We start from the raw sequence: 27,257 nt of genomic DNA on the forward strand, positions 1-27,257 counted from the left end.
ATATAAATCAGTGCAACAAACTCCCTCTTGGATGAAAGCCAACACTTATCCAAGATATCCAGCTCTGCATCCACAAAGGAGGAAAGGGAGATGCTCTTCTGCAAGATCTACAGAAGATCAGAAAGTCCAGGATAAAAGGTAGAAAGAAATGGCATGGGAACAAGAAGTGGTGAGAAAACACCAAGAACCAAATTATTTTAGGATAAACAGAGATGGTTATATCTTAACTGTATCAGTAAGAAAAAGGGTCATTATCCTCCCATTTCATCTGGATTTCCCAGAGCCAAATCAAAACCCCCTGTTTGTACCAGTCCCATCCCTCCAAAAGTGGTTCATGTCACACACACACTGTTGGCTGCTCCAGTAGAAATTTATTTTTCTTGGACAGATTTTCCCCAGTCCTTTCAATGAGGTTCAGCCAAGACACAGGACTTTTCACAAGGACTAGATAACGTTTGCTTCATGCCAAGACACCAGGTAGGAGACAGAATAAAAGTATCTGCAGAGAAAATCAGGCCAGTTTCCACCTTCTGAGCAAACTCCCCTGCAGTTCAAGCACCACATTTTGGAAGGATCTCATGCTCACACTAATTTTATTTTCATCCTGCGTGAAGCCTGCAACAAATATCCAGCCATCTACTAAAGAGTTGGGAAGGGAGAAAAGAGAGAACATTAATTTGGATCCTTTGCAATCAATAGTATGCTCTTTAATACTGGGCTTTGATTGGCAAGAATGGTTTCTTCTAGAAGGTGGGATATTTTTAGAAGGTATTTCGATTGGCAGCATTGAGACATCTCATCCAAGAGGCAGAGCTTCCATCATTATCCCAACTCTCCTCAGTCTCTCAAAATATCATGGTATCAGCCTCACGAGGAATATTTTTTAATCTAAGATGTGTTCAGGAGGGTTTTCCTGTTGTTTTAGAGGAGAGGGAGTGGGAGGGAAGGGAGGATTACTCACCCTGCAGTCACCACTTTCCAGGAGTTGGGCTTTTCTACAGAAGCGAATACTAGATTTTTTTTATATATATAATTTAATTTTTTATTTACAAGCAGCAGCAAAGCATGTCACATTGGTGTGCCTAAAAGCCAGGACAAGAGCCAAAAAAGCCTGAGCTGGGGCAACTTCCAGTCAAGCAATCCCTGAGCAAAGGCAGCAAATGGAAACAGTTTGGAGAATTGCGACATCTTCCAGACCTTAACACTCGCTAAAATTTAAAGAAGTTCACACAAAAGAACAGAATGGAGATTCTCAACCTACTGAGAGTTCTAAAATCTGCTGCAAACAGCGTTGTCAGGCTGACAGGACTCACCAACCCAAGGTCTGATGCACAGAAACAGTCCGGATGGGATCGTTCCCCATCCCAGCGAGTTACACTGGAGACTTTGCTGCTCTGGGACCTTTCCTGCCTCATGCCAACTTTACTTGCACAGGACAGAAAGAAGAGTAGAACACATGGGACGTTTTCAAACACATTCAAAAACTTGGAAGCCAAGAGTTTCAGAACGAAAGCAAACACAAAAGTAACTGTACCAGGAACAAAGAGCCGCGGCCGCGAGTCCAGCCCTGCGCAGCCTCGGAGGGGCCGAGGGGCCAAGTGGGCTCAGCAGCCAAACCACGACACATTTGCACCTCCCCAGACCTCGAGGATTCCCAGCTTTGGAAGAGATATGACAAATTTTTTTCATCAGAGGAGCTGGAACAAGCTGTGGTAAGAACTAGAATGATAATGCAGCCATTGTAGCTCAGCTGGAAGGGAGTTCACCAGTACTAGAGAGGGTGGGATGTTTTAACCTGAATAAAAAAAAAAAAAGACCTTGGTACAAAGGGGAAACATCCCTCTGAAATTACTGTACAGTCTCCTGCATTAAATGCCAGGACTTTAAAAGTGACATTACACAGTTTTACCAGGCAACTAGTGATTGAAAAAGGGAGATTTCTGCATGGATTTTTACGTTCTCCAGGACATCCCTGTGAAGCAAGACAACACTTTTCCACTCAGCTCTCTGCCCTAAAAACTGATCAGGGGTTCAATGGAGATGATTAATGCTGGGGGGAGTTGAGCAGCTGCTGCTCTCGTGGCAGGGAGGAGGAGGAGGAGGGGAGGTACCTGTCTGCTCCAGGCACTCGGACACAACAGCATAAGCCAGGGCTAAGTAGATAATCACAGATCCTCAGAACCTCCTTTATCTCACCAAGCATCAGCTAAATAAATAAACTAGAGATGCTTTTGGACAAGTTACTCTCAGAAATGAAGTGAAACCCAGGAGAGCTCCATTACTTCAATTAATACTCCCATTTGTACCAGGTCAGCAGTTCCCAAGGGCAACGAGGACAGGAGCACACACATCCCACTATTCCTCATCTGAAAAAATCCCCAACTGCTGAGCCATGAGCATCCAACTCATTTTAAAACTCCAGTTGATGTCTGTAGGACCAGAGAGTAAAAAAAAAAAAAAAAAAGGAAAAAAAATGGAACATTTTGGTTGCAGTCTCACAAACTGGAAGAAAAATTACAGAGTTTTATAGAATCACAGAAGGGACCTTGAAGATCATCAGCCTTGGGTTGGAAGGGACATAAAGATCCTTCAGTCCCACCCCCTGCCATGGGCAGGGACACCTTCCACTAGCCCAGGTTGCTCCAAGCCCTGTCCAATCTGGCCTTGGACACTTCCAGGGATGAAGAGTCCACAGTGCAAGAAAAATCTATTAGGCCTGTTAGGGAGAAAGTTAAGTAAAACTAAGTATTTTTATTTTCCAGGAAGGCAACTACAGCAAGCCCAGAACAGGAAGCTCACTCTGTGTACTAGTTTGACTGGCTGAAAAATTCAAACACCTACATCAGAGAGGGGAAAAAAAAAAATCCTACTAGAAAGCTCCAAAAGGAGGAGGGGAAAAAGTTTCAATTATATAAGGCAAAGACTGAAAGTAGCCAAGTGCTCTGCATGCAGACGGTTGTTAACAAGCAGACAAGAAGTAGATGAAAGGGGTTTTGAGGAATGCAGCAACATCAGAGGGAAACAATAAAGAGAGGATTCCTCCAGCAGATTCACCCAGTAACACTCAGCTCCAGCCCCAGACCCTCATTAGCAGGGACCACCTCATTAGGGCCACGAGGGGCTGCAGAGGTTCTGTCCCTGCTGGAGTCCTGCACTCATCACTTGCTCCAAGTGTCACAACTAAAAGCTGCTGGGAATTTAGGACCAAAGCCTTCACAGACGTGACAACAACGAAGGAAACACCCATAAAATTCTCAGAATCGACTCATCTTCCCCTCTCCAGGAGCCACATCACTGGGCACCACCAAGTTTTTGGATTGCAGCCTCTGAAGTTGTGGGAAGGATGGAAAAAGGAAGGAACGAAGGGAAGTGGGTGCAGGACAACTAGAGCTGCTGTGCCCCCAGCCATCAACACGAGCAGAGGGCAAAGCTTGGTCCAGAAGCAGCCCTGCTGCAGGAATTCCCATGGGACATAAAGCAGAGGAGATGGCAAACACACAACTACTGCCCCTGGGGGAGAGGGAGGGAGCAAAGGGGAAAGAAACTCTGGATATAAGCAGGAGAAAATTCATATGCATGTTCAAAATTCAAGTGGAGAGAAGACTGGGGGGGAGACCTCTTTGGGGTGTGCAGCTTCCTCCTCAGGGGCAGTGGAGGGGCAAGCACTGATCTCTGCTCTCTGCTGCCCAGGGATATAAATGGCTGGAGCTGTGCCAGGGCAGGGTCAGGGTGGATCTCAGGGAAAGGTTCTTCCCCCAGAGGGTGGTTGGCACTGCCCAGGCTCCCCAGGGCAGTGGGCACAGCCCCAAGGCTGCCAGAGCTCCAGGAGTGCTTGGACAACGCCCTCAGGACCAGGGTGGGATTGTTGGGGTGTCCTGGGTAAGGCCAAGAGTTGGGACTCGATGATCCTTGTGGGTCCCTTCTAACTCAGGAGATTCTGTGACAGAATCTGTGACACAAAGCCCCTGAAAGGCTGAATCAAGTCATTTTCCCTTTAATTCATCAGAGAGGAGCACCTTGTCCTGGTACATAAATTCACTTGCTCAAGCACAAGAAAACATCTGTTCAATAATCAACTCAATTTGCAGAGCAGTTAATCTGATCAGGGCTTACCTGTACCCAGCCTGGAAGGCGTTTGGTTTCAGGAGTTTAACATAACCAAAGCACGGCTGGTTCTGAGAGCAAAAGAGGGGGGAAAAAAAAAGGCAGAGCTGTGCCATGACAACCAGGATGGGTTATGAAAGCTCTCTATCCTCAGAGGATACTGTTTTGAAAATAAATACTACCTCAACAGTGAGCACACAGGAGAATTGGCTGCAAAAGGAACTAGAACTCTTTCTATTAAAAAGCCTGGCCATGAATACACAGGAGAGGTGCAGAGGGAGAGGAGGGGCACTAGGGCACGTCTGAGGAGTCAAAGATTCACACAGAAGAGTGAAGGAGCACAGAACTGCTGTAACTGGAGACAGATGTAATTTCACCCTGTTAGTAAGAACTCAAAGAACAGCTCATGTTCAGAAAAAAGCAGATAAAAAAAGAAAAACCAGCAGTTACACACTTCATAAACCGAGTTAAGATCTAATACACAACACCATGTCAATTAAAGGCTTCAGGTAAGACTTTTCTACAGGTATCACTTATTAAAAATAGGTTTAAATAACTAAGAGTTAAGCTGGTTTTGGGCTTCCTGCCCATTTCCAGAGGCAGGGAGAGGGGGATGGTAGGGGGGGAGTGAGCAAGGGCTGAATATGGAAAGCTGTCTTTAGGCACAATATGAATCATCACACTGAGGAATTTTCTTTAAGTGGCTGGCTACTACTCAAACAGATTTATTTGATTTAAAATGGGAAGGTTTTGACCAATATATGCACAACAAACCTTGAAGAAGTCATTAGATGACACTCAGCTGTGTCTATTACAATGAAAAATGCTTGAAAATTAATCTGTATCAATTTAATCCGCCCTGACACAGGAGAAGTGGTTAATGCCTTGAGAGATTTCCTCCTGTGGTTGGTTTCTTCACATTATTTTCTGCTGTCTCAGTATAAACAGCACCTTGCCTTTGACTTTGAGAAATCTCTGCTAATGCCAGGAGAGGTCCCTACAACATGGAAGGAGCAGAGAGAGAATCATTTTCTTGTTTTAGTCTGAGGCAGTAAAAAGCCACCACCACAAAATGTTGCATACATGGAGCAAGAGCCCTGCAAGTGTTCTGCATTCAAAATGCAGACCCACAGAAGGCTGATTGTCTCATTTTTTTGAAATAGCCAGCACTGGAATAGCAGAAGTCACATGGAGAAGGGCTCCAATTCACACAAAAATGGGCAGATTTAGCTGCTGCAATTTTTATGCCTGCGACTGTCCCAGTCCAGGAATAGCAATGGCTGCTTAACAGAAATAATCTCCCCTGGCCACTGGGATGTGGGATTCCAGCAAAGGAAAAAAGCCACCAGGAACACGGAGAGCCACCACCTCTCCACATCAAACCACACGGATCACGAGCTGGGACCACAGGAAAGAATTCTGTCGGAGCAGAGCCAAGATCCTGGAGCACCAAAGCACCTTCAGAGCCACCTGTGCTCTGCTCAGCTCTCCCCTCTGCATCAGACACACTCCTGCCCTGCTCCCTGTGCGGACACAGAGGGATGTGCCCTGTCTTCCAGCTTCTTACCAGGGCTCAGGGAAGTGCACAAGGCACACAGAGGCCACCTCTGAGCACAGGAACCTCCTGCTCAAGCACTGCTCAGGCACTGTGGGGACAGCAGCACACTGGGCTTTGGCTGCCTGGAATGCAGAATCCCAAAAAAAACCAGGGTGCAAAGCACCTGGAGTTTATGATTTGATAACTCCTCCTGCAACTCAGTGAGAACCAACTTCCTGAGGCACACACACCCCTGGAAGTGGAGCTGCTCATCACTCAGTGCCAGCACAGAGGAGGAGGAGCAGGAAAACAACATCCCTGGGCCCAGGAATGAGCCAGGACTGGGAGCCACTGCTGCAGGAAAAAAAAGGGGTCCTCTCCAAAGTGAAATGGGCACAAGAAATGTGTTAACTACTAGTCAGGGTCTGAAGCAGCCAGAGGACAAGGGCAAGGCAGAATGGGCTGTCACTACTCCCAAACTTGGGAATTATCACCCTCTGGCCATCCATGGGCTCCATCCAGAGGGCACAGGACCCTCTGGACCCTCCAGCCATCCATGGGCTCCATCCAGAGGGCACTCAGGCTCCATCCAGAGGACATTGCCCATGGCAGCCTCCTGGTCACAAGCTGCCACAAGCTCAGAAGACTTAACTCCTAACTTAACAATAAAAAGATTAAATATCTATCTCAATAACCAAAAACCACAGATAAGATATATGGAAGTAAGACTTTTGTGCCAGTCTGGAAAGTGGGAATTTCTTGCTGGGTTTCTACAGGTGATTTAATTGCCAAGTCATCTAAATCACAGTGCTTTTCACTGCCCTCCAGGGCCTCCAGTCACATAACTGGGTGGGAATACAGGGCTGGGAGCACGGCTGCTGACCCACAACTCATATTTAATATATACCCACATATTTATTATGTGCACATAAACATCCCTCTCTAAACCCTTTTTCTCCAAGAAACCTTTCTCTTTTTTTTTTCCCTTTTTTTTTTTTTTCCTTTTTTTTTGTGATTTAGGTCTACTGCATCTACATAAACCCCCTTTGGTTCTCTCTCAAGAGCAGATTGAATTTGCTAATGCAATGCAACTTCATCAGCCCAAGCTCAACACTGGGCATTAAGTGGGAGCCACCAGGGAATTCAGGAATTGCAGATTGCCTGTAGAGCCTGTGAGCTGCCTCAAAGGCTTCTAAATGAAGACATCCAATTTTATCTCAACTAAGCTCAGAGCCCCCCATGAACACCAACAGGGCAACAGCTCCGAATCTTTTTGGATTTTATCAGAGATAAAATATTTTTTACCTGGACCCGAAGAACAAACAACAGCAGAATATTCCCAAAGTTTCACCTGTAGCAGCAGAGAGGAAATATTGTGGCAAATATTCCCGAGATGACTGGAGCTCTCATTTTTTCCTGTCTGCTGGCCAAGACCAATCCAATCCACGGAGGGCTGCTCGCTCTGGGCACTCCATCAAATCCCCTCCCTCTGCCTCACATCAGGCTCACTTCCCCCCGATTCACACTGCCTGCCATTAATATTTTAAAGTCCTCCCTTAGACAAATAAAATTCCTGCAACATTTCTTACAACATCGTTATGTGTTACTATGGAAACTGCTAAAATGTCACAAAAGCCTAAAGCTCTGCTGCACAAGGAGAACCCTGATCCTCCTTAGTTCTCTATTTGGGTAATTTGATGATCAAATGTTTTGAGCCCAATCTAAATAAAAGGTCACTATTATAGTGGGAGGTGTATTTTAGTTTTTGCACTGTTTTAAAATACTGAATGTTTCATTAAGCCAGCAGCCAAATGAAGTCGTTTTTCACAAACCCACCCAGCCAGGAGGCACTTTTTAAGCAGCAAAATGACATTCAAAACTCGCTGAAACTCGGTGCTGACCGAGCAGACACCTCAAACTGCAGTGAATCTGTGTCAAAACTACCCCTGTGCTCTCACTCCTCTGACTGTTCCACTGCAAAAGTGGGAGAGAACTCAAGAGCAGCACAGGCAGCAGGGGAGGGGGGATTCTGCCCCTCTGCTCTGCTCAGGTGAGACCCCCCTGCAGAGCTGCTCCAGCTCTGGGGTCCTCAGCACAGGAAGGACATGGAGCTGCTGGAGCCAGTCCAGAGGAGGCACCAAATGGTCAGAGGGATGGAGCAGCTCTGCTGGGAGGAAAGGCTGGGAGAGTTGGGATTGTTCAGCCTGGAGAACAGAAGGTTCAGGGTGACCTGATTGTGACCTTCCAGGACCTGAAGGAGCCGACAAGAAAGATGGAGAGAGACTGTTTCCAAGGGCCTGGAGTGATGGGACAAGGGGGAATGGCTTCACACTGACAGAAAGTAGGTTTAGATTAGAGATTAGGAAAAAATTCTTCCCTGTGAGGGTGGGGAGGCCCTGGCACAGGTTGCCCAGAGAAGCTGTGGCTGCCCCTGGATCCCTGGAAGTGTCCAAGGCCAGGTTGGACAGGGCTTGGAGCAACCTGGGCTGGTGGAAGGTGTCCCTGCCCATGGCAGGGGGGTGGAATTGGATGAGCTTTAAGGTTCCTTCCCACCCAAACCACTCTATGGCTCTGTGAATGTATTTAACAGCCAGGATGCACAGATTTAAGAGATAAGGGAGCTCTGACTCTTTAAAATGGGCTGGGCCTCTTGGAGAATCACACACTTGTGGAGGGAGCACCCTGTGCTCATTCATAAGGCAGCACAGATTAATGTGCCTCCGAAGCGGGAGCGTCACGGGATGTGCCAGCCCAGCTCTGCCACCACTATCACAGGGAACATCTCGTTTTGCAGCTGAGACATCGTGGTTGCACAGGAGCATCAGGGAGCAAACAGCCATCTGCCAAGGGGTTCACCTTCGCTAACCTGCCGGCTCACAACCGACACAGGAGCTTTAAACACATCACGGGGTGACCTCCCTGCCACGGCCAGCGGCTGGGACAGGCAGGTCTGGGCACAAAGCTGAAGGTTGGCTTTGGGGAGGGGCAGGAATTAGGGAAACCACCCTCAACACGACCAGTCTGCAGCGAAATTTTTGAGACACCCCGTCATCATCACGTGGATGTGAAAGCGGCAGAGTGAAGGTGTCAAGAGCACAAGACTCTGACTGTCTGTGCCCTTTTAAATATTCTCTCTCACCAGAGCATCATCCCCCTGCCTGCTGATGCAACGTGGGGAAATCGAAGGTTTACAGGAAAGTCCCAGGCACCAGGAGCAAATCCTTAACTCGGAGTGCCTGTGCCAGGTACCCTGCCCATAAACAGCTCGCTCAGTGCCGAGGTCAAAGCTGGAGCAGGCATTCCAGAAAGTAACCCTATCACAGGGAAGGTCACAGGGGGGTGAGAAGAAATAGAGGGGAAAAAAAAATTAAAAAAAAAAGGGAAGAAAAAAGAGCTGGATGTTACTTAAGGAAACCATTTCAGTACTTCAAGTGAAAGCAAGTCTTTCAAATGCAGAGCCACAACCAGAGACAGCTCGGAGTGAGGTGGGGAGCTGAACCATCCCCAGTTGGCTCCAGAGATGTGAAGGGCAACTGCAGCAAACCCAACAGCAATTCATGTTCCTCTTTCCATCTCCCAGCTGAATTCCCAGTCAATACACAGGCCTTCACCTATTTACATTTTCAAGTCCTTTCTTTCGTTCTGAAATCCAGCAGGCAAAACTAAGTCAATTTTCCAAGTTTTCTCCTACCTAAAGCGTTTTATCTGAGGACGGCCCAGCAAAGCCACCCAAGCTCTCCCAGCCTTTGAAACAAGACACTTGCAAAACGCCCCACACAGCCAGGGTGTGCCCAAAACACGCTCCGTGGAAAAAGCTCTTGGGGTAGTGCCAGTTTAGCAAGGAAAACATTTTCCCCCAGCTGGAAGTCTGGTGCTGCTGAGCCAGTGCAACCAGAACGGATCTGCTGGAGGAGAGAACAAAGGGGGGGGGGGGAGCCCATCTCACTGCAGAACGGAACCCCAAATCTTTCAGGAAGACATCTGGGAGTACCTTTACAAGCTCTTCTTTAAGGAATTCCGTCATTGCTTCAGTTTTAATCTCAGCCATGCAGAAATTCTAATCTCAGCCATGCAGTAGTTTTTGGTCTTGTGGCAGTATTAGCACGAATAAAAACGCAGCTCTGAGCTGTGGCTGCTCCCAGACGCTGGTGTAACACAATGTAAGTCTCTCCCCATCCCCCACAGTGGTATATTAGCCTTCAGCACTGGAGATCAGCTCTAAACGGGGCCCCTTTCCCTCGCTCAAACACCAACTCCAATTCCACAGGAGACACACAAGCATCACATCGGGTTTTTAATGTCAGTTCACATTCACAAACTTCACAGAAAAATTTGTTTCTGCTGCTTCAGATGCTCTGACAGGCTTTTTCCAATGAAAAGTAAAGTAAATATTTATACAACCCTATACAAAGTGTCACCCACAAGTCCTAAAAACATCTGAACTACAGCCTGTTCTTACTTGCTGCCCCACTGGGTGAGGGCTACAGAGACAAAGAGCAGTTCATTGGCAGTGCCAGACACCAAATCATTCCCAGTCCTCCACATTATCTTCCATACACCAGCTCAGCACAGCCAGAGAAACAGGGAAAGAAGACCTGACTGCAAACAGAACAACCCAAAACCCTGCCAGAGCACCAAGGGCATCTGCCAGAGATGCTCTGTCTGCATCAACACCCCACACACCAAATTCCAGTGTTTTCTTGAACCCAACGTTATTCCTTGCATGTGTGACCCAACATGGAGTGATGGATCACAGAATCACAGACTGGTTTGGGTGGGAAGAGACTTTAAAGACCACCCAGTTCCACCCCTGCCATGGGCAGGGACACCTTCCACTAGCCAAGGTTGCTCCAAGCCCCGTCCAACCTGGCCTTGGACACTTCCATGGTTCCCTTCTGCTCCCTCCCACGAATAAATACGATTTCAGCCTAAAAAGATAAACTGAAACCAAACCATCAAACTCTCTCTTGGATGAAAGACAACAACACTGCCTTTTCCAAAGTTCTGTGGATGGAAATGTACCTCCCCCAAACCCACCAAACCTCCCTGCCACAACTCCAGCGAGGGCTGCACGAGGATCTGATAAAAGTCAGGAACAACTTATCAGACACCCTATGTCTATAAAAGGTGTACTATGACCAGCACCTCTTCAAGAAATAACCAACCCTATTCTCACTCGCCCTCTTTTCTTAAAAGCAAGAGGGACTTGGAGTGTCCTACTTACTGATACCTGATTAAGCATTTTTCAACAATGGACTGCTCTATTGTTCTGCTTTCAAATGCAAAGCAAGAACACTTCAGGATTCCCTCCCTCTTCCCAGCTGAGAGAGGCTTAAGGGACATCTCTCCTGACCAGCACCTGGATTACAGCAATTCAGGTACAGCATATGCCAGTTTTCATAAATAGCTGAAAAATATAGTTAAGCACCATGCTGACCTCAGCACCTATGAGCAAAGGTAGAAGTAAACAAGAAAAACACCCCAAAAAAATCAAGCAGGTAACTGAAAAAGAAATAAAGAGTAAGAGATAAACTTTTAGGATTGCTCTGCATAAATCATTCGGCGAAATGTGGTTCTGACCAGTAGGAAAAGCTTCCTTAGTCCCCACGGTGTGGGATTTGCCATCTGAATTACAGTGTGGGATTTGCCATCTGAATTACAGTCCCATGAAGTCACAGATTTGAGAAATACTATCTAATTGCCCTTGAGGTATGGGCTTTATTATCACGCTCTCGTTTCAAAAACATAATCGAGGGAGAAAACCCAGAATTTCTAAACCCCATTTCTCAGTCAGCTGATGCACCAACTGTGACCACCCCTCAAAGAACCCCCAACACAAGTGCCATGTGCATCCCTCTCCAACACAGGCCTTGGAAATGAGTGCTGGGAAAAGCACTTCTTTGTGAGAAATCTTAATTACTACTCCAAGCCCAGCAACTCTGAAATCCCGGCAGCACAACGTGACGCAGCACAGGGAGGAGACAACACACGGGCTGAGAAATGATTCACTGCAACACCAAAGAGCAGAAGGTGCTCGGATTTCCCATCAGTAAATGGGAATAATTAAAGTGCACGGGAATAATTAAAGGCATCGTGGCCATAGGCATCGTAACAACCACAACTGAACACTGGAGGTACTGCCTGACCCCTGGAAAAGGTCCTGTGGGAAGTCAGAGGTGTGAGAAGTTGGTCACTAGGAACTTCAGTTCCCTCTCAGCAGGTTGGTGCAACTGCCAACCAACCAGTGACTTTCCAGATAAGAAACCTGAGCTAAAAGATAAGTCCCAGTTAAATATTTGGTTTCACTACCTTTTCAGAAAATTTTTCCATGGTACAGACTGAAGTTGAGGATTAGAGACTAAATCACCCACCTCTCACCAGCTCATGCCTGTGTTGCTGTTTGACACAGGTAACTAATCAGCCAGAAATAACTGACAAATTCTGATGAAACTTGTCTACAGGCAAAAACAAGAACACCAAAGAACCAACCAGCCTGAAAAAAGCAACTGCTATAAAGATGCACCAGCCATATGACATATTTCCTACTTACATGTATTAACACAGGGCCACAGAAACACCAGGACTCTCTCTGATGACTTGCTAAACCATCACTTGGCCACACAAGTCAGATTCCAGCCAGCAGCCCTCCAGCACTGGGAGGAATTCCATGCCCTGCTCCAAGCCACCTTTCACAAACAGCACTTCCTTCACACTGACAGCAGCAGAGAACCAAGGAATGGTTTGGGTTGGAAGGGACCTCAAAGCTCATCCAGTCCCACCCCCTGCCACAGGCAGGGGCACCTTCCACCAGCCCAGGGTGCTCCAAGCCCCGTCCAGCCTGGCCTTGGACACCTCCAGGGATCCAGAGGCAGCCACAGCTTCTCTGGGCAACCTGTGCCAGGGCCTCCCCACCCCAAAAGGGCACGTGGGCCCTTTCAAAGTCGCACAGGTTTCACAGTCACAGACAGCTCCTGCCTCCAGTCACACCCAGCCAAAGAAGCTGGGATTCTCCACAGGGAAGGCTCCAACCTGCCCTCCTCACCTCCGAGCAGAGGCAAAGCTGCCTCCTCCCAATCCTCCTCTGCACCTCTCACACTGTTGGAGCAGCATGGACAGGGATCTCGGCCGTGAGGTGTGTTATCAACCAGAGAGCAGCTTGAAGGGCAACGTGGTGGTGCTGGATGGACACAAACCCAAGGACAGCACGGCCCAACCCTGCCTGCACACACCTGCCTTCCCCATCGGCTGCCTGAGAACCAGCAGCACCTTGTTAAACCCAGCCCATGGCTGGCAGGGCTTCCCAAAGGTGTAACAAACACCTCCCTGCTTTGTTTATGCATTAACGATGGCCTGGTTATGCACCAGAGTGACGGCACCTTCCTGGGCAGCACATCTGGGAGTGCTTTAAAAGGACCTGCCAGGCTCTGATACACCCCTAATGCTGCTGGGAAGATGTAATTCCTCAGGGAGATGCTGCTCCATAGCTGAGATCAGGCAGGTCAGAACAGTACAAACGCTTCAAAGTCTGTCCTTGACCAGATACTGATTCTGGAATGCCACCACACCAGAAAAACTCAAAGGTCAGCTCTTATCTAAGCATGATGTAAGCAGTCTTTGTTTCTTTTGCCTGCTCCTACTGGAATCCCAGAGGCAGTTGGTGACATGGCCCCTCAGTGCCAGTGGGCTTGGAAAACTGTAGCACAACTCTCACTGAAGGTCTAGGAGGAAGCAGCAGTTTTTTGGGGGAAGGCAAAGGCACCCAGAGGCAATACAGAGCCAAGGGATGGTGACTGTGGAATGAGACAGAAGTTTACAAAATCACAGAATAGTCAGGGTTGGAAGGGACCTCTGGAGGTCATCCAGTCCAACCCAGGTTACACAGGAACACATCCGGGTGCTTTGGAATATCTCCATTACACACTTAAGATGTTCCATCTCACTACCAAAATTAAAATAGTCAGAGTTCAAGTCTTCCTTCTACTAAGTAAATTCTACAAGATGCAAGATCCAGCCCTCCTTGAGCAGGCTCTGCACTTACACCAAGGTACAACAATGGCTCTGTACAATCAGCTGGCCCAGGGTGGCTTCCCAGTGGAAAACTCGGCTCTTCCCCTTCCTGCCTCTCAGCACTGCTGGAAAAGAATGAGGTTTAGATGCACTCAGAGGCTTGTACCAGCTCTTAAGGTCGACTTGAGTCTCTAACAAGCACCAACACGCACTGAGCCCCGGCAATGGCAGAGCTCAGAGCCCCAATGTCACAGCACTCATCCAACAGGACGGTCAATGCCGGGGCTGCTAATTACTAAATACCCACAGGCACCAACTTTAAACGAGGTTTGGTGGGCCTGGCCTAGATGCCAGCGTGCACACACACCAGCTTCTGAACCCAGAGACAATAGAGGGATCAGTCTTTTTATGAGCTTTCCAATCTTTGGCTTTTTAAGGGTACTGGGGACGTGAAGGCATGACGAACGCAGAGGGCGGAAAAGTCAGCAAAGAATTTCACGCATCGTGTCTCTGAATACCACACTTCCTCTTGGGATTAAGAGGAGTGGCGAAGAAATTTCACTTTGCCAGACAACACGTGAAGCCGTGAAACCCACAAATAGGGGAAATTCAATATTATTTTGAACAGATTTTTAATCAAATGTCTCCTCCAATAGCTATTACAAGACTTATAAATGCAATTTTGCTAGTAATCCCAACGGTAGGTTTGTGGATGTTATAAATCAGGAATAAAGTTACTAAACTCTTGTTTCTAACAGCACAAGAACCCCTTTATGTCCAGCCAGGAGGGATCACATGTTCAGCTACCAGCTTTGCACTGGGAGAAACCCGAACTCACGCCACATCTAAGGCTTCACATGCAGAAATTCGCCCTGTGCCCCCATCCCAAAACACGATGTGACACTGAGTGGGAATTTAATATCCAAGAGCTGTAACATCTGGTTATCAGCACTCATCCATATGAGCGTGTGCTTGGAGGGGGCTGAAGTTCCCAAGTGCCCACACTGTTCATATCCACCCAGTTCAGTAAAATGTGTGTCACAGAGCAGCCATTAACCTGCTCTGGACAACAGGTCTCTGAGTCCACTCGGTTATTTCTCCACAGAGATCTGAACAAACCCAGAGCGGAGCAGGAATGTGAAAGCCCTGGTGACTATTTCCAGCCCTGATGGGAAAGCCATCAGCATTCCAACCAGGACCCCTGTGCCTGCTGCAGGGAGCTTTTTGTCGACCGTAGCGATACTTCACAGACTGAGGTCTCGGTTCAATAGGTCCATCAGGGTGGAAGAGATCATCTACTGATGCAAGCAAGATTTCACACAGACTACACACAGAATACGGCCTTTTAAGAGATTTGTGCGAAATACTGGAAAATTCTGGGCTTTGGAAGAAAAATTTCCCTTCTTCCTTGACCTGTCTCAAGACCTTTTGCCTTGACAAGGATCTTCCTCCTCCACACACAAACTGACACCTAATACTTATGCAAACAGCATCCAGTTAACAACATAATTATGAAGCTGTTGTCATCGTTTAATGCAACTCACAGCCAAGATGAAAATTCCCAGCAATAATTTCCCACATTCAAGAGGAGAACACACTTCACACTTCCCCTGGCACTTGGACCAAATCCCTTCAAAGGTTTGGGGTTTTTTTCCAGCCAGTTCACTTAACAAATAAAATAATTCCCGAGTCACAAATATGCTGCCAGGTACTGATATTCGGACTGGCCTTACTTTACACAACAGATTTACTACAAACATTCCCACTGCAAAACAGCAAACATTTAATTTCAGAGGACAGGTCCAACACATCCTGGAGAGAATGTGTTTATGGCATTCTGGGTTTGTATCTGCAGCTCACACCACTCCAGCCAGCCTGTATTTCCAGGACTTGCTGCTCCACAAACACCAAAGGCTATTTCCAATATGCATGAGGAATTTTATCTTCAGTGCTGCACGTGCTGTAAATCACACCACACCAGCTCCAACAATTCTTTGATCCGAGACCATCCAAAATTTAGCGTTCCTACAAAAACCACGTATCTACTTTGCTCCCCATCGGCAGAAGTAAACAAGCACGAGGGCTACTTACAGTGGTACATGGGGCTGTTCTGGGTCTGCTTTGGTCAGTTCCTCTTCCTCAACGTCCGACTCTCCTCCCGAGCTGCTCTCGGTGACGTCCGAGTCAAACGCCTGCTCGCTGCATCTCAGGTTGGCCATTCCACTGGCCGTGAATCTCTCCAGCTCCTCCGATATCGAATCGCTCTTCAGGAAGTTGCTCAGGCCTTCTGAAGTAACTGTCTCGCTCGCAGCTTTCCTCAAGGCTGCTTCTGCTTTCCTGGTCAACATCAGCTGGCTCCGATGCCTCAGCGGGTCCAAAGCTGGAAGCTTGCTCAGAGTTTTCTCCAAGAAGCCACCCAACTGCTGCTGGATGTGTCTCTCCACCTGCTTCGCCTGCACCACCTGCAAGCGTTTCTGCAGCCTGCGGGCCCTGCTCTCGATGTCCGCCTGCCGCCGGAGCAGCGCCCTCGTCCTCATCTCGGAGTCGAGGGTGCTGTGGTGACCAGCCAACGGGGAAGGTTTCTGCTCCTCCAACTTGCTGCTGCCGAAGTCGGAGCGACTCGCGACACCGGGCAACCGGGTCTCTCCACTGCTGCCCTCGAGCACCCACTGCTGCTCTGTGGAATTAAGGGAAGATTTATTTGCAGTGCTATTATTGCTAAAGGGAGTCGTGTGCTCTGCATCAAGGCTTCTGTGTGGAAGAGTGCAATTGGTCAACCCGGTCTTCAAGTCCCCCAACTCGGAACCTCCTGTATTATAGTCAACAGTCTGGAGGGCAGCAGAAGGAGGAGCACACTTCCCACCATTCAGAGAACTAGAGTTTTCATGGTCTGAATTGGTACTTTTGGCCAATTTCTTGGCCAAGCCATTTACAGGCGCTTGTGGGAGAGGTGGCTGGCTATTAGTACTCATTGTTTTTAGATTCTCCAAAGTGAATTCCAACACCGGTTGTCTCCCCAACAGATCACTTGTTTTCAAGAAGGACTGAGATAAGAGAGAGTGAGATTTAAGGACTGTCTGCTTGTTGAAGACTCCTTGCAGCTTCAGAGGCTCTTTTGAAGAGACAGATGTTACATCCGAGCAGAGATAAGAGGCCACCAGCGGCTGCAGCTTGCCCAGCTCTTCCTTTGTTGGGTTGTTTCGGAAATCTAGACTGGGATCCTCCGGAGCAATGGCTTTCCTTTTGGTGCCGTTGGCAGCCAGGAGGATGTTGTTGGCGTTGCCGTTGCTCTCGGCACTGCCAGGCGACAAGGTGGAGGACGGGGGAGCCAGCTTGAATCGGATGTGGTGAGCTTCGGCTGCTGCGTCAGTGAGAGCGGGCGCCATCGCAGCCATTCAGCACAGAGAGACGGGAAGTCCAGCCTCTCCCGGTGCCGAGGCCAGCTCCACTGCCTCCCACTGCCTCTCCCGAGGGCAGCCTGCACGAGGGAAGGGGAAAAGACACAGTTAGGAACTGCACTTGAGAGAAAATAAACCAAACGAGACAGGCAACGGTAGCGAGGCTTATGGACGCGATCCCTGCCTTCCTCCTGGAGCCCCAGCCTGGAGCTCCCTGGAGCCACTTGGGCACCAGGCAGGTGGGAACAGAAGCAGCAACACACAAGCTGGTCCTCAGGATCTCCTGAAGTTAATCACAGGAAGGGACCCAAAATGATCATCCAGTCCAACTCCTGGCCCTGCACAGGACCATCTCCAGGAGCCACACCCTGTGCCCCAGAGGATCATCCAAACCCTCCTGGAGCTCTGGCAGCCTTGGAGCTGTGCCCACTGCCCTGGGGAGCCTGGCCAGTGCCAACCACCCCCTGGAGGAAGAACCTTTCCCTGAGATCCAACCTAAACCTGCCCTGACACAGCTCCAGCCATTCCCTGGGTCCTGTTCCTGCTCCCCCCAGAGCAGAGCTCAGTCCCTGCCCCTCCTCAAAAAGCTGTAACTGCAATGAGGTCTCCCCTCAGTCTCCTCTTCTCCAGCTGACCAGACAAAGTGCCCTCAGACACTTCTCACACGGCTTCCCCTCAAGGCCCTTCACCATCTTCACTGCCCTCCTTTGGGCACTCTCTAATAGCTTAATATCTTTCTTATAATGCCTGTTTGTAACAGCTGTTCCCATCTTTCAGTATATCCACGAGCACACCAGAATCCTTTCAGGCCTCCATGAAAGGCCTGGCCCTGAAAACACCTATTCCTCAGTGCCAGCAGCTCACCAACTTCATCATTACAATCCCCGAGCTACACCTATGAAACAGTTTTTACTGCTTCTACTGCCAGCTCAGGGGTGTTAAAAATGACAAATTAGAACTATAACATGGAACACAGACAGGGTTTGATGGGAACAAATCTCCATATGCTAAAACTCCCAGTAGCTAAAGAAACCCCACTGCTTCCCTGAAAACCTTAGATTTGAAGAAAGGCACTTCCCTGGTGTATATGAAACCTACTTTCCCAGAAGTGCATTTCCAAATGAGCCAGGTGATTTCCAGTGTTAGCAATTCCCATTTCCCTTTCAAGAGCATGGATAAAAATTAACCCACACACATACAGAGCAGTTCTACACTGACTGTCAGAGCAAGCCAGGGTTTAACTCAACTAGAGCAAACAAGTTAAGAGAAATAACCCAAGACACTTCATTCCTGTACACTGCAACCACCTTCCACCCACCTTCAAGTTTTTGGTCATTCACCCTCTTTCTTTACCACTGAAGGTGTCAGTGTTTTTAAATGCCTTTTTAAATAGCATTCAAATAACCCTCAGCACAGGCTGTGCTGCCAGAGCAACAGTTATTTTATTTTCTTTTTACTGCTGAAGTTATTTAGCATCTTCATAAGATACTTCAATGTCAATTTAATAATAAAAAGTTGCCCTGATCTCTTGCCTGATATGCCAATTCTCTAATTTCACATAAATTTGCATAAGCTTGTTGTAGCTGTTCATTAACACATCCCAATGACCAAATTAATACACCACTTTACAGGAAAAGCAAGGACTATCTGAAGTTTTAATATGTTGAGCAAGGAAAATTTCCCAGCCAGTTTTGTTTCCAGCCTCATCCAGCTGCACCACAGTTGCTCCCCAGCGTCAGACCCAGGTGCTTCCCCACAACAGGGACCACAGGCAAGACATTAGTGCTGAAAAACACTAAGTACTAAACCCTCAATTTTTGTGAAAAGTCAGAGATGAGTTAGAGAAACAAACCCATGTTCCCATGGGGGGAAGGCTCACACAGCACATGCCCAAAATTATTTGCTCTGTGTGGCTTCCAATGATTGTGTACATTGGCCAGCTGGCTGGTTCCTCACTGGGTCCAAAACTCAGGCCTTCCACAGTCAGAGAATCACAGAATGGTTTGGGTTGGAAGGAACCTTAAAGCTCATCCAGTCCCACCCCTGCCATGGGCAGGGACACCTTCCACCAGCCCAGGTTGCTCCAAGCCCCGTCCAACCTGGCCTTGGACACTTCCAGGGATCCAGGGGCAGCCACAGTTTCTCTGGGCAACCTGGGCCAGGGCCTCCCCACCCTCACAGGGAAGAATTTCTTCCCAGTATCCCATCTAACCCTGCCCTCTGTCAACTTGAAGCCATTCCCCCTTGTCCCATCCCTCCAGGCCCTTGGAAACAGTCTCTCTCCATCTTTCTTGTCGGCTCCTTCAGGTCCTGGAAGGTCACAATCAGGTCACCCTGAACCTTCTCTTCTCCAGGCTGAACAATCCCAACTCTCCCAGCCTTTCCTCTCAGCAGAGCTGCTCCATCCCTCTGACCATTTGGTGCCTCCTCTGGACTGGCTCCAGCAGCTCCATGTCCTTCCTGTGCTGGGGCCCCAGAGCTGGAGCAGCTCTGCAGGGGGGTCTCACCTGAGCAGCCTCACCCCCTTCACCTCCTGCCCATGCTCTGGATCTGAGAAAGGATCTGCATTGCCTAAAAGTTCAGGCCACACTCAGTGAAAATGGCTCTTAGGTACCACTTGGGTCCACAAATAAAAACTGAACACGACTACTCAGGGAGAAAAGAAAAAAAAGGAACTTGCAGGGAACTTTCCACTTGTAGCTAAGACGCCCCTGGGAGAGCAGGGAGGAAGACTGACAGAATAAAGACTTCCTCCACTCCAGCCTCCTTCCAAGACACACACACACACACACACTGGGAGTGACTGTCCCTAACGGGCTCTCCCAGTTCTGCAGAAACACGTGGGTTTCCCTTCCAGAGGAAACTCCGGACCAGGGCTCTTCACCACAGCAGCTCTGGAAACACCCAACTGCAAAAAGTGCAGAAAATCCCCCACTTGGTGCTAAATGATTCTTTCTGAACATACACACACGGACTGCAGTCACTCAGGAGTTTGCCCAGGCTGAAGAGAGTTTTAGGTGATGACCTAAATTTGCAGGTCATCGGCTCAGTTAAATTAAGAGAAGTAGAAAACGGAAGCAAAACTTCGACAATGCCTCTTCCTCCGGGTTACCAAACTCACTTGAAAACAGAAAATCCTCCTGCTAAGCTACTCCAAACCTCCTTGGCTCCACTTTTCGTTGGGTGGACAGCATTTAAAATACTTTGGAAGCCTGGAAAGCCTCCCCTAAGAATAAGGCTTTGTTCTAGTAGCTTAAAGATGACCTCCAAAAGTTATTGGCTCTATTTTTTTTTATTTTATTTAGGTCCTTATAAACTCTCTGCGTGCTGGACAGCACTGGCTTCTCTAACACTGAATTAAATCTCTACTTTCACAAGCAACCCTTAGAAAAAACATTAAGGAACATTTGTAAGCACATTCCCTCCCTCTGTTCATAAGTTTGGGTTGTTATTAAAGTCGTATTATACTTATCAGGAATTTCCTAACAGGGAATTGGAGAGGGAGGTGAGGCATCTCTGAGGAAACAGGAACAAAGAAAAGTTGGAAAGGTTATAGAATGGAAAGAGAAGGTCATTCACACAGTCTGAGGGCCTTTCAGAGCATTCTGATAATTCTGACAGTAATTCCAGGAATTCTCCCAGATTTTCTGTCCGCCTCTGGGACCCAAACCCTGTGGGCAAGTTCTACCCAAACTGCTGCCACCCATCAGTATCAGCAGATCAATGTAAGCACCCACAGGTCCCTTTTTCAGTGTTTCCCTGCCAAGGGTGGACAATTCCCAGCACTCGAGGGGACACGTGCAGTACCAAGAGGCTTCTCCTCTGCCACAATTCCTGCTGGGAGACAACTGCCAGAGTACCTGGACACTGCTCCAGTTCTACCACATCTGCCACGGTACAACTCCAGCCCTGCCTTCTGCAGCCATGGCACAACCCTTGTGCTGGACTTCACTTGGGAAGATCCAAGAGGAGCTGCTTCTGGAAGGCCAGTGTGGTGTTTACGGTGTGTCTTTAGATAATACTGAATGAATGTTCTTCATTTTCCCTTTAAAACTAGAGCACTGCCAGAGCAGTTAGCAGTAATTAACAGAGCAGAGATGAAAGGCTCCAGAAAGCAGGTAAAACCAGGGTAACCGTAACTCGCCCATCTTCCCTCGCTTCCCGAGGAGTGCACGGGAGGCCACCGAGGGAGGAAAGGCACCAGGACTACTCAGGAGGCTTCACCCACAACTCCACGTCAACTACACCAATATTCAAACTTTTTCAAGACAGAGCAGAGGGAAGAGTGGGAATAAGGTCGAGGCGACGATGGGATGCTGGAGGAGGCACAAGGAACACGCCCAGTCACACTATACCCCGGGTCATGACACCCCTGAAAACAATCCTTCCCTGTGCTGACTTATTCAAGACTCTCTGCTTTTAAAACCCAATTTAAAATCGGGCCTTGAAAGGAGAACTGGCTTTCCAAGCACATGATTTTGTGCAGTACCTCAGAAAATAAGCCCGAAACGAATATAGGAAGTTTTGGCCTGCTGAAATCTTTGTGCCCAGAGTTTCTTGGAGAGAAATCAGGCACCTGGTGCTTCCAGTGAGGCTCATGAGAAGATCAGAGAGCTCTGAGTAGTCCCAAGAGTCACTCCAGTTTCCCTCTGGAAGGGCTCTCCATGCTCTCCCACCAGCAGGTCTCCTCCCAGACATCAATCCCACCACAGCCTCCCTTCTCAGACCGCTGAGCTCTGCCTTCGAGCCCTCCCATCACTGCTTGGTGACACACAAGAATGTACCTATATTCCCTGAATTACAGCCTAAATCCCTGATATTATAACCCAATTCCTGTCCCCAATAGCCCAGTTTCCAGCCACACTGGGTCTGCTCCTTGGAGCTGCTGCCAGGCCTCTCTGCTTCCCCAGGTCTCCTCCTGCCAGGCCCTCCCTCAAACCCACCTGGGCACATTCCCCTTCTCCTAAAACTGGCACGAGAAACAAAGGCAGAGGAGGTTATGGATGGTCGTGGGGAGGACTTACACACACACACACACACACACACACACACACAAGGACAAATAACCTCCCTGTTCAGTGCCAGCCTCCCCCAGGTCACAACACCCTCAAACCCCTTCACCCCCAAAGCTCTGCCCTCCCCAACACCCATTTCCTGACGTACACAAAGGTGCTGTTAAAAGCAAATAAAAGCAAAGTTACCCTGAAGGAAGTGAGTATATTATACCAATTCCCACTTCCCCTCTCCTCCCCCACTGCAAATCGAGAGCGCAGCCAGCTCTTCAATTCGTGTGGTTACAAAGATGTTTCAGCGGTAAAAAAAAAAAAAAAAAAAAAAAACAACAACACAAAAAAAACCCCAAACCTGCTGAAATAAAATCCCTCTACACTTCATTTTGCAAGTAAAACATCATTTGTGCTTCTAACCTCAGCAGGGAACAACACACAAAAACTCACTCCCCGAGCCCTGCAAGTATTTTCCACATCCACAATGTCCACCTACCAAAAGTTACACCTATTCTCCACAGCAGATCTTCTACTTGCCTTTTGTTACCACCTTCCAACATTTTATAGTTGTAGGACAGATGTTTACCCATTTAGAAAGAGATTTACATGAGAGGTAACTCTCAAAGCTTTAATTAAGGAAACGTGACAGGCAAGTACAGGACGATCACCTTATTGATAAGCCAGTTATCACGTGCAGACTGTGTGCTTACAGTGACCCACATTTGAGAAACAGGCTTTTTTTTTTGAATATCAATATAAAAAAAAGGTGAAGAACATACACAAGAACCACAGATTTTTACAACATAAACATGAGTACCTTCTATATCTTAAACACCAGAGACTTGCACCTAATCTCCCTGGGAAAATAAGAATTTTAATAGTAAGAACGTGCCAGAAATATTAAGAAATGCTACTGAGCTCCATTTTCATTTGTTTCCAACTAAAAGCTGCTCTTTCCACTTGCTGGTCCACACAAGTGGCAGGGTTTGGTCAGCTCTGAGCAGTAACTGAGGTCTCCTTCTGCAAGAATAATTCCCTCTTACGCCTGTGAATTCTCACTGGATATAAATAAACCAAATCAATTGCATCATCTGAGGTAAAGGAGGTTTCATCAATATGATGTCAGAAAGAAAAACAAAAGCCACAAAGCAACATTAACTGTCATCTCCCCAAACAAAAGTCTGGAAAGGTGAATAATTACAGGCACAAACACCTTCACCCGGAAAACAAAGCAGCTGGAGATAAAAATCTCCATCGCTGTTAAGTTACTCTACAGAACAAAGTTGTTGTTCAGAGTCGAATCAAAAGGAATGCGGTTTAAAAAACAACAATGGGACATTTGCAGAAAGCAGCAGCCTGTCAGAGTCAAAAATAAAAAATAAAATAAAAAAAGCTTGAATTGTGGAATCTGGGTCTCCCCCATCCAGTATCAGAGAGATTTTGTTTTTCTTTCGCATAATCTGGGCAAGTTGCCCAGGAAATATGAAAAACTGAACTCAGGACTCAGGGAGCAAGTTAAACAAAAAACAGAATTGCCTTTTAAATTTAAAGACACATTTTCATTCAGTAGGTGCAGCCATACCAACCTTTGCTCAAAAGCATATGATTGTTCCCAAAACTTTTAACACCCCCCCCAACTCATAAGTGGCACCAACTTAATACTTCATATTTTATACTTAATGCTTTAGAACAGGGCATAGCCTGTCAGTAGAAAAAGTCCTTTGGAGTGCCTTGGGATAACTGGCCATGTCCTGAAGAGGAAATAACAGCCCAGAGAGCAGCAGAATTAAGTGTCCCAAATCACCAGATCCCTGCCCAATCCAGCAGCCTCGACTCCAGCCGAGTTTCAACACTTTATTCTGACTGGAGTTCAGCTCACGGTTCCCCACGACTCGACACAGCTCAGCTGACTGCAGCTCCCAGCTCCTCCTGCTCCGAGGAGAGAGCACAGCCCACCACGACTGCCATGGCAGCAGCTAAAAACAAGATGACACGAGCTGCAGAACCGAGGCACTCGTTTAATAGAAGGTGATGTTCCCTCACCCATCCCAGGTTCCTCCTCACAGCCGTCATTACAGCCTGAGCTGGGTTGGCTGTTCCTCCTTTGGTGCAAGGCGACTTCACAGTCACCTTCCCATCGCATCCTCTGTCGCTGCAGACCTCCACAGGAAGTTATAAAGATTTCAGAGAGACGTTTCCCAACGTTTGATAGAGCTGAAAATGAGAAATCTTTCAGGTCCACCCTCTGCTAAGGCCTCTGAGGCCCGAAGCAGCTCCCGATACAGAAATATGTATTTCAATTAAACTTTCCTTTCCACCAAAGCTAAATAAAATAATAAGTTTGCAGCAAGAGATTAACTCAGGCACAGATGAGGATGAGGCCTGTTTGGGCTGACAGCTGCTCCCATTTCTCCTCCTGAGATGCGATTTTGTCACCGTTTTTCCTCGTTTTAGCAGATAAACAGCACGCTTTCATTGCTAAATTCTGACACTGCGCTGGCAAAACTCTGCTCTCCAGAATTAAGTCCTCCCAGCTATTAACATATCCCATTTCTCCATTTGTCTCACTCTCCAGACCGAGTTCTCCTTTGGCAGTCACCTGCTGACAGCAGGGGCAGGGTAGATACAGACTGATTTTCTAACTTTCTCTGAAAAAAACCCAAACGGGACCTTATCCAAACTCTCCTCTTCCAAAAACACGGCTCTGAACTCGGGCTGATGAGGACACGCACAGGGTTTAATGGAATTATGTTTACTCAAGGCCTGCATCACCCAGACTCTTGGTGATTTGGGTTATGACAACTCCTGGCCCAGCTGAGAAAGAACAGAAAGCTTCTATTCCAATTTAAACGATTTGTCACAGAAAAACTGCATCCTCAAAGACGCAGTTAAACCGCTGTTTACAGGGAAGGATTCTCAAACCAAGCCTTTGCTGCTTTTCATTCCAGATAGACATTGTATTCCTGGAAGTCATGAGCTGGGACATGGTATTTATAAAATGCAGCAGCGGAAACGGTGCTTCTCAGATCACCTGCCATTCCAGAGGCTCTTTTTAATGGAAGGATAAACACTGTGAAGAGAGGCAGGCGTGCAGAACTTACTTATTATTTGGTCTGATCGCTATGTGATCCACCTGAGACCCTTCCAGGAATTAAATTCCCATTCAGGCCTAAGTTGGCCCACCTGTTTCCCTCACAGTCCAGTAAAAAAAAAAAGAAACAAAAAATGTAAAAGATCAGGTTAAATGAGGATGGGCAGAGACAGCACTGAACCACTCTCAAAAAACAGAAAGATGTAATTTTGCAGAAAAAGAAAATTATATGGGAAGGGGGTGGGGGAGAGGCCCATAAATCAAAGTATGTGCTGCTTGCCCCTTCCTCCCACTCCCCAAGCTTTAGCCTTTCCCTTGGGCTGGGCCTAAGAACCCTCAGGCCTTATCTTTACCTCACTGCACACTGAGTCTCATCTTCCCTGGAAAAGCCTTTAGAGGTTCCTAAGGACAGGCAGCGAGTGGAGCCCAAGCAGGGAAGGGTGGAGTGCTGGAACTCCAGAGACAGTCTTTGTTCCAAGCGTTCCTCAGATAATGGCAGTGGCCTTCACCAAAACACAAGTTATAAACAGGGCAAAAGGAAGTGACTTTGGTCACAGAACTGCTCGGCTTTCACCCCTGCCTTGCGTGATGTCAGAACCTCCCCAGCTCTCCGGTTACCGGATGATCTCCGAGAGCAAATGAGACTGAAATACAGCGTAAAAAAAAAAACAAATACAAGGCAAAAGAGGGGGGAAAAAAGGCGTAAGAGAAACACACACAGCCACATCTGCCTGGTCATCTGCTGCTTTATCACCTCTGACGACGAACACAAGTCATCCTCATTGCTAAATCATTACAAATCAGCTATAACAGGACCACAACCAAGTTCCACAATTAACTGCTCCTGCAGCATATCAATCCATTAAGCCCTACACAGCTGTGCTACCTTGGCAGTGTGGCTACAGGGAAAAAAAAAACCACCATCCCCGTCCCTCCCGCGCCAAAAAACACACCGCCCATATCTGGTCTCCGAGGGCGGGCGAAGGCCGACACCAAGGGGAGGGAAACTGAGCTCCCGGGATCCTGGTCCCAGCAGCAAACTGGGGGTTCCCCCAGCTTCTCCTTCACCGCCCCCAGGTCAACTCTATTGCACTTTCCCCTTCGCTGATTTAAAAAGGCTGCTGACTTCTCAATTAAAGAAAAAAAAAATAAATATATATATATAATCAGATTGAGCAGCGTCGCTGTTCCCGTGCCAGAATGGAAATCCAAGAGGGCTACGCTAAAGCAGGGAAGAGCATCGGAGGTTCCTCCATGAAAACAAAGGCTATAAAAAGGACAAATATGGTTTTAAAGAGAAAACGCTTCTATACAAACAGAGCCCTGGATTCCTCCCCGCGGCAGACGTTCGGTCGCACGCACGGACACACGTCACACCTCAACCACCCCCCCAAAATGTTTTATCCCCCCCGCTGGCAGCGGGACCGACCCACACAGAAGTCCTTCCCGACTTTCCCACCCCGGGAGAAACGGGCCTTGTCCTCACCTTATTTTTAGAGGCACAAAGCGCCCTGTACACAACACATGACATGATGTAACCACCACCACGGCCGTGGCCCAAACCAGTTCAAAATATAATGGTCAGTCAAAACAAATAAAAAAACCTGCAGTTCCTCCCATATCCTGACCGGTTTCATGGAAAACTACAGTTTGTCATTCAAGTGCATTTTACATAACAGGGAATGTAATCTGTGGAGTGCCTGCCTTCTGCTCCACCTGGACACAAATTTAAGGAGCGAAGGGATGACACCTCCGTTTGGAAGGAGGGTCTGATCTTTGGGGAGAAAATAAGGTTAGTTCCCGATATAATTACGACTTTCTTTTTCCTTCTACATGACCCCCATTTATACCCCAAATGACGGAAATTTCTCCGTAATCAAGCACCAGAAGATGCTAATCCCATGATGGAAGTAAACACACGTAGGGATCACAGCAAGCATTTCAGGATAGCCGGACTCTCCCAGCTTGTTTGGGGGAAAATAATTCTGGATCGGTTCGAAATAAAATAAAATACAAAATATGCGGCCGGAAAGTAAATAGAGGGAAATGGGTTTGGAGCTCGAAGGCACCTGGAAAATGACGCTATTGTGCACCCCGGGAGCAGGGAGAGCGCC

At 47.7% G+C, this 27,257-nt stretch overlaps 1 protein-coding gene across 3 annotated transcripts in view; it reads right to left on the reverse strand.

Annotated features, from left to right (window-relative positions):
- The window catches only part of KANSL1 (KAT8 regulatory NSL complex subunit 1), a 100,704-nt gene that overhangs the window by 63,977 nt on the left and 9,470 nt on the right, over positions 1–27,257 (reverse strand). For all 3 annotated transcript variants that reach the window (XM_032711449.1, XM_032711447.1, XM_032711448.1), the window contains exon 2: positions 15,740–17,126. In XM_032711449.1, coding sequence (XP_032567340.1) covers positions 15,740–17,043 — 1,304 coding nt within the window. In that variant the 5' untranslated portion in view covers positions 17,044–17,126. The remainder of the gene's footprint in view (positions 1–15,739; positions 17,127–27,257) is intronic.

The sequence above is a fragment of the Chiroxiphia lanceolata genome, chromosome 26, assembly GCF_009829145.1.
Source record: "Chiroxiphia lanceolata isolate bChiLan1 chromosome 26, bChiLan1.pri, whole genome shotgun sequence".
In the NCBI taxonomy this organism is placed as follows: domain Eukaryota; kingdom Metazoa; phylum Chordata; class Aves; order Passeriformes; family Pipridae; genus Chiroxiphia; species Chiroxiphia lanceolata.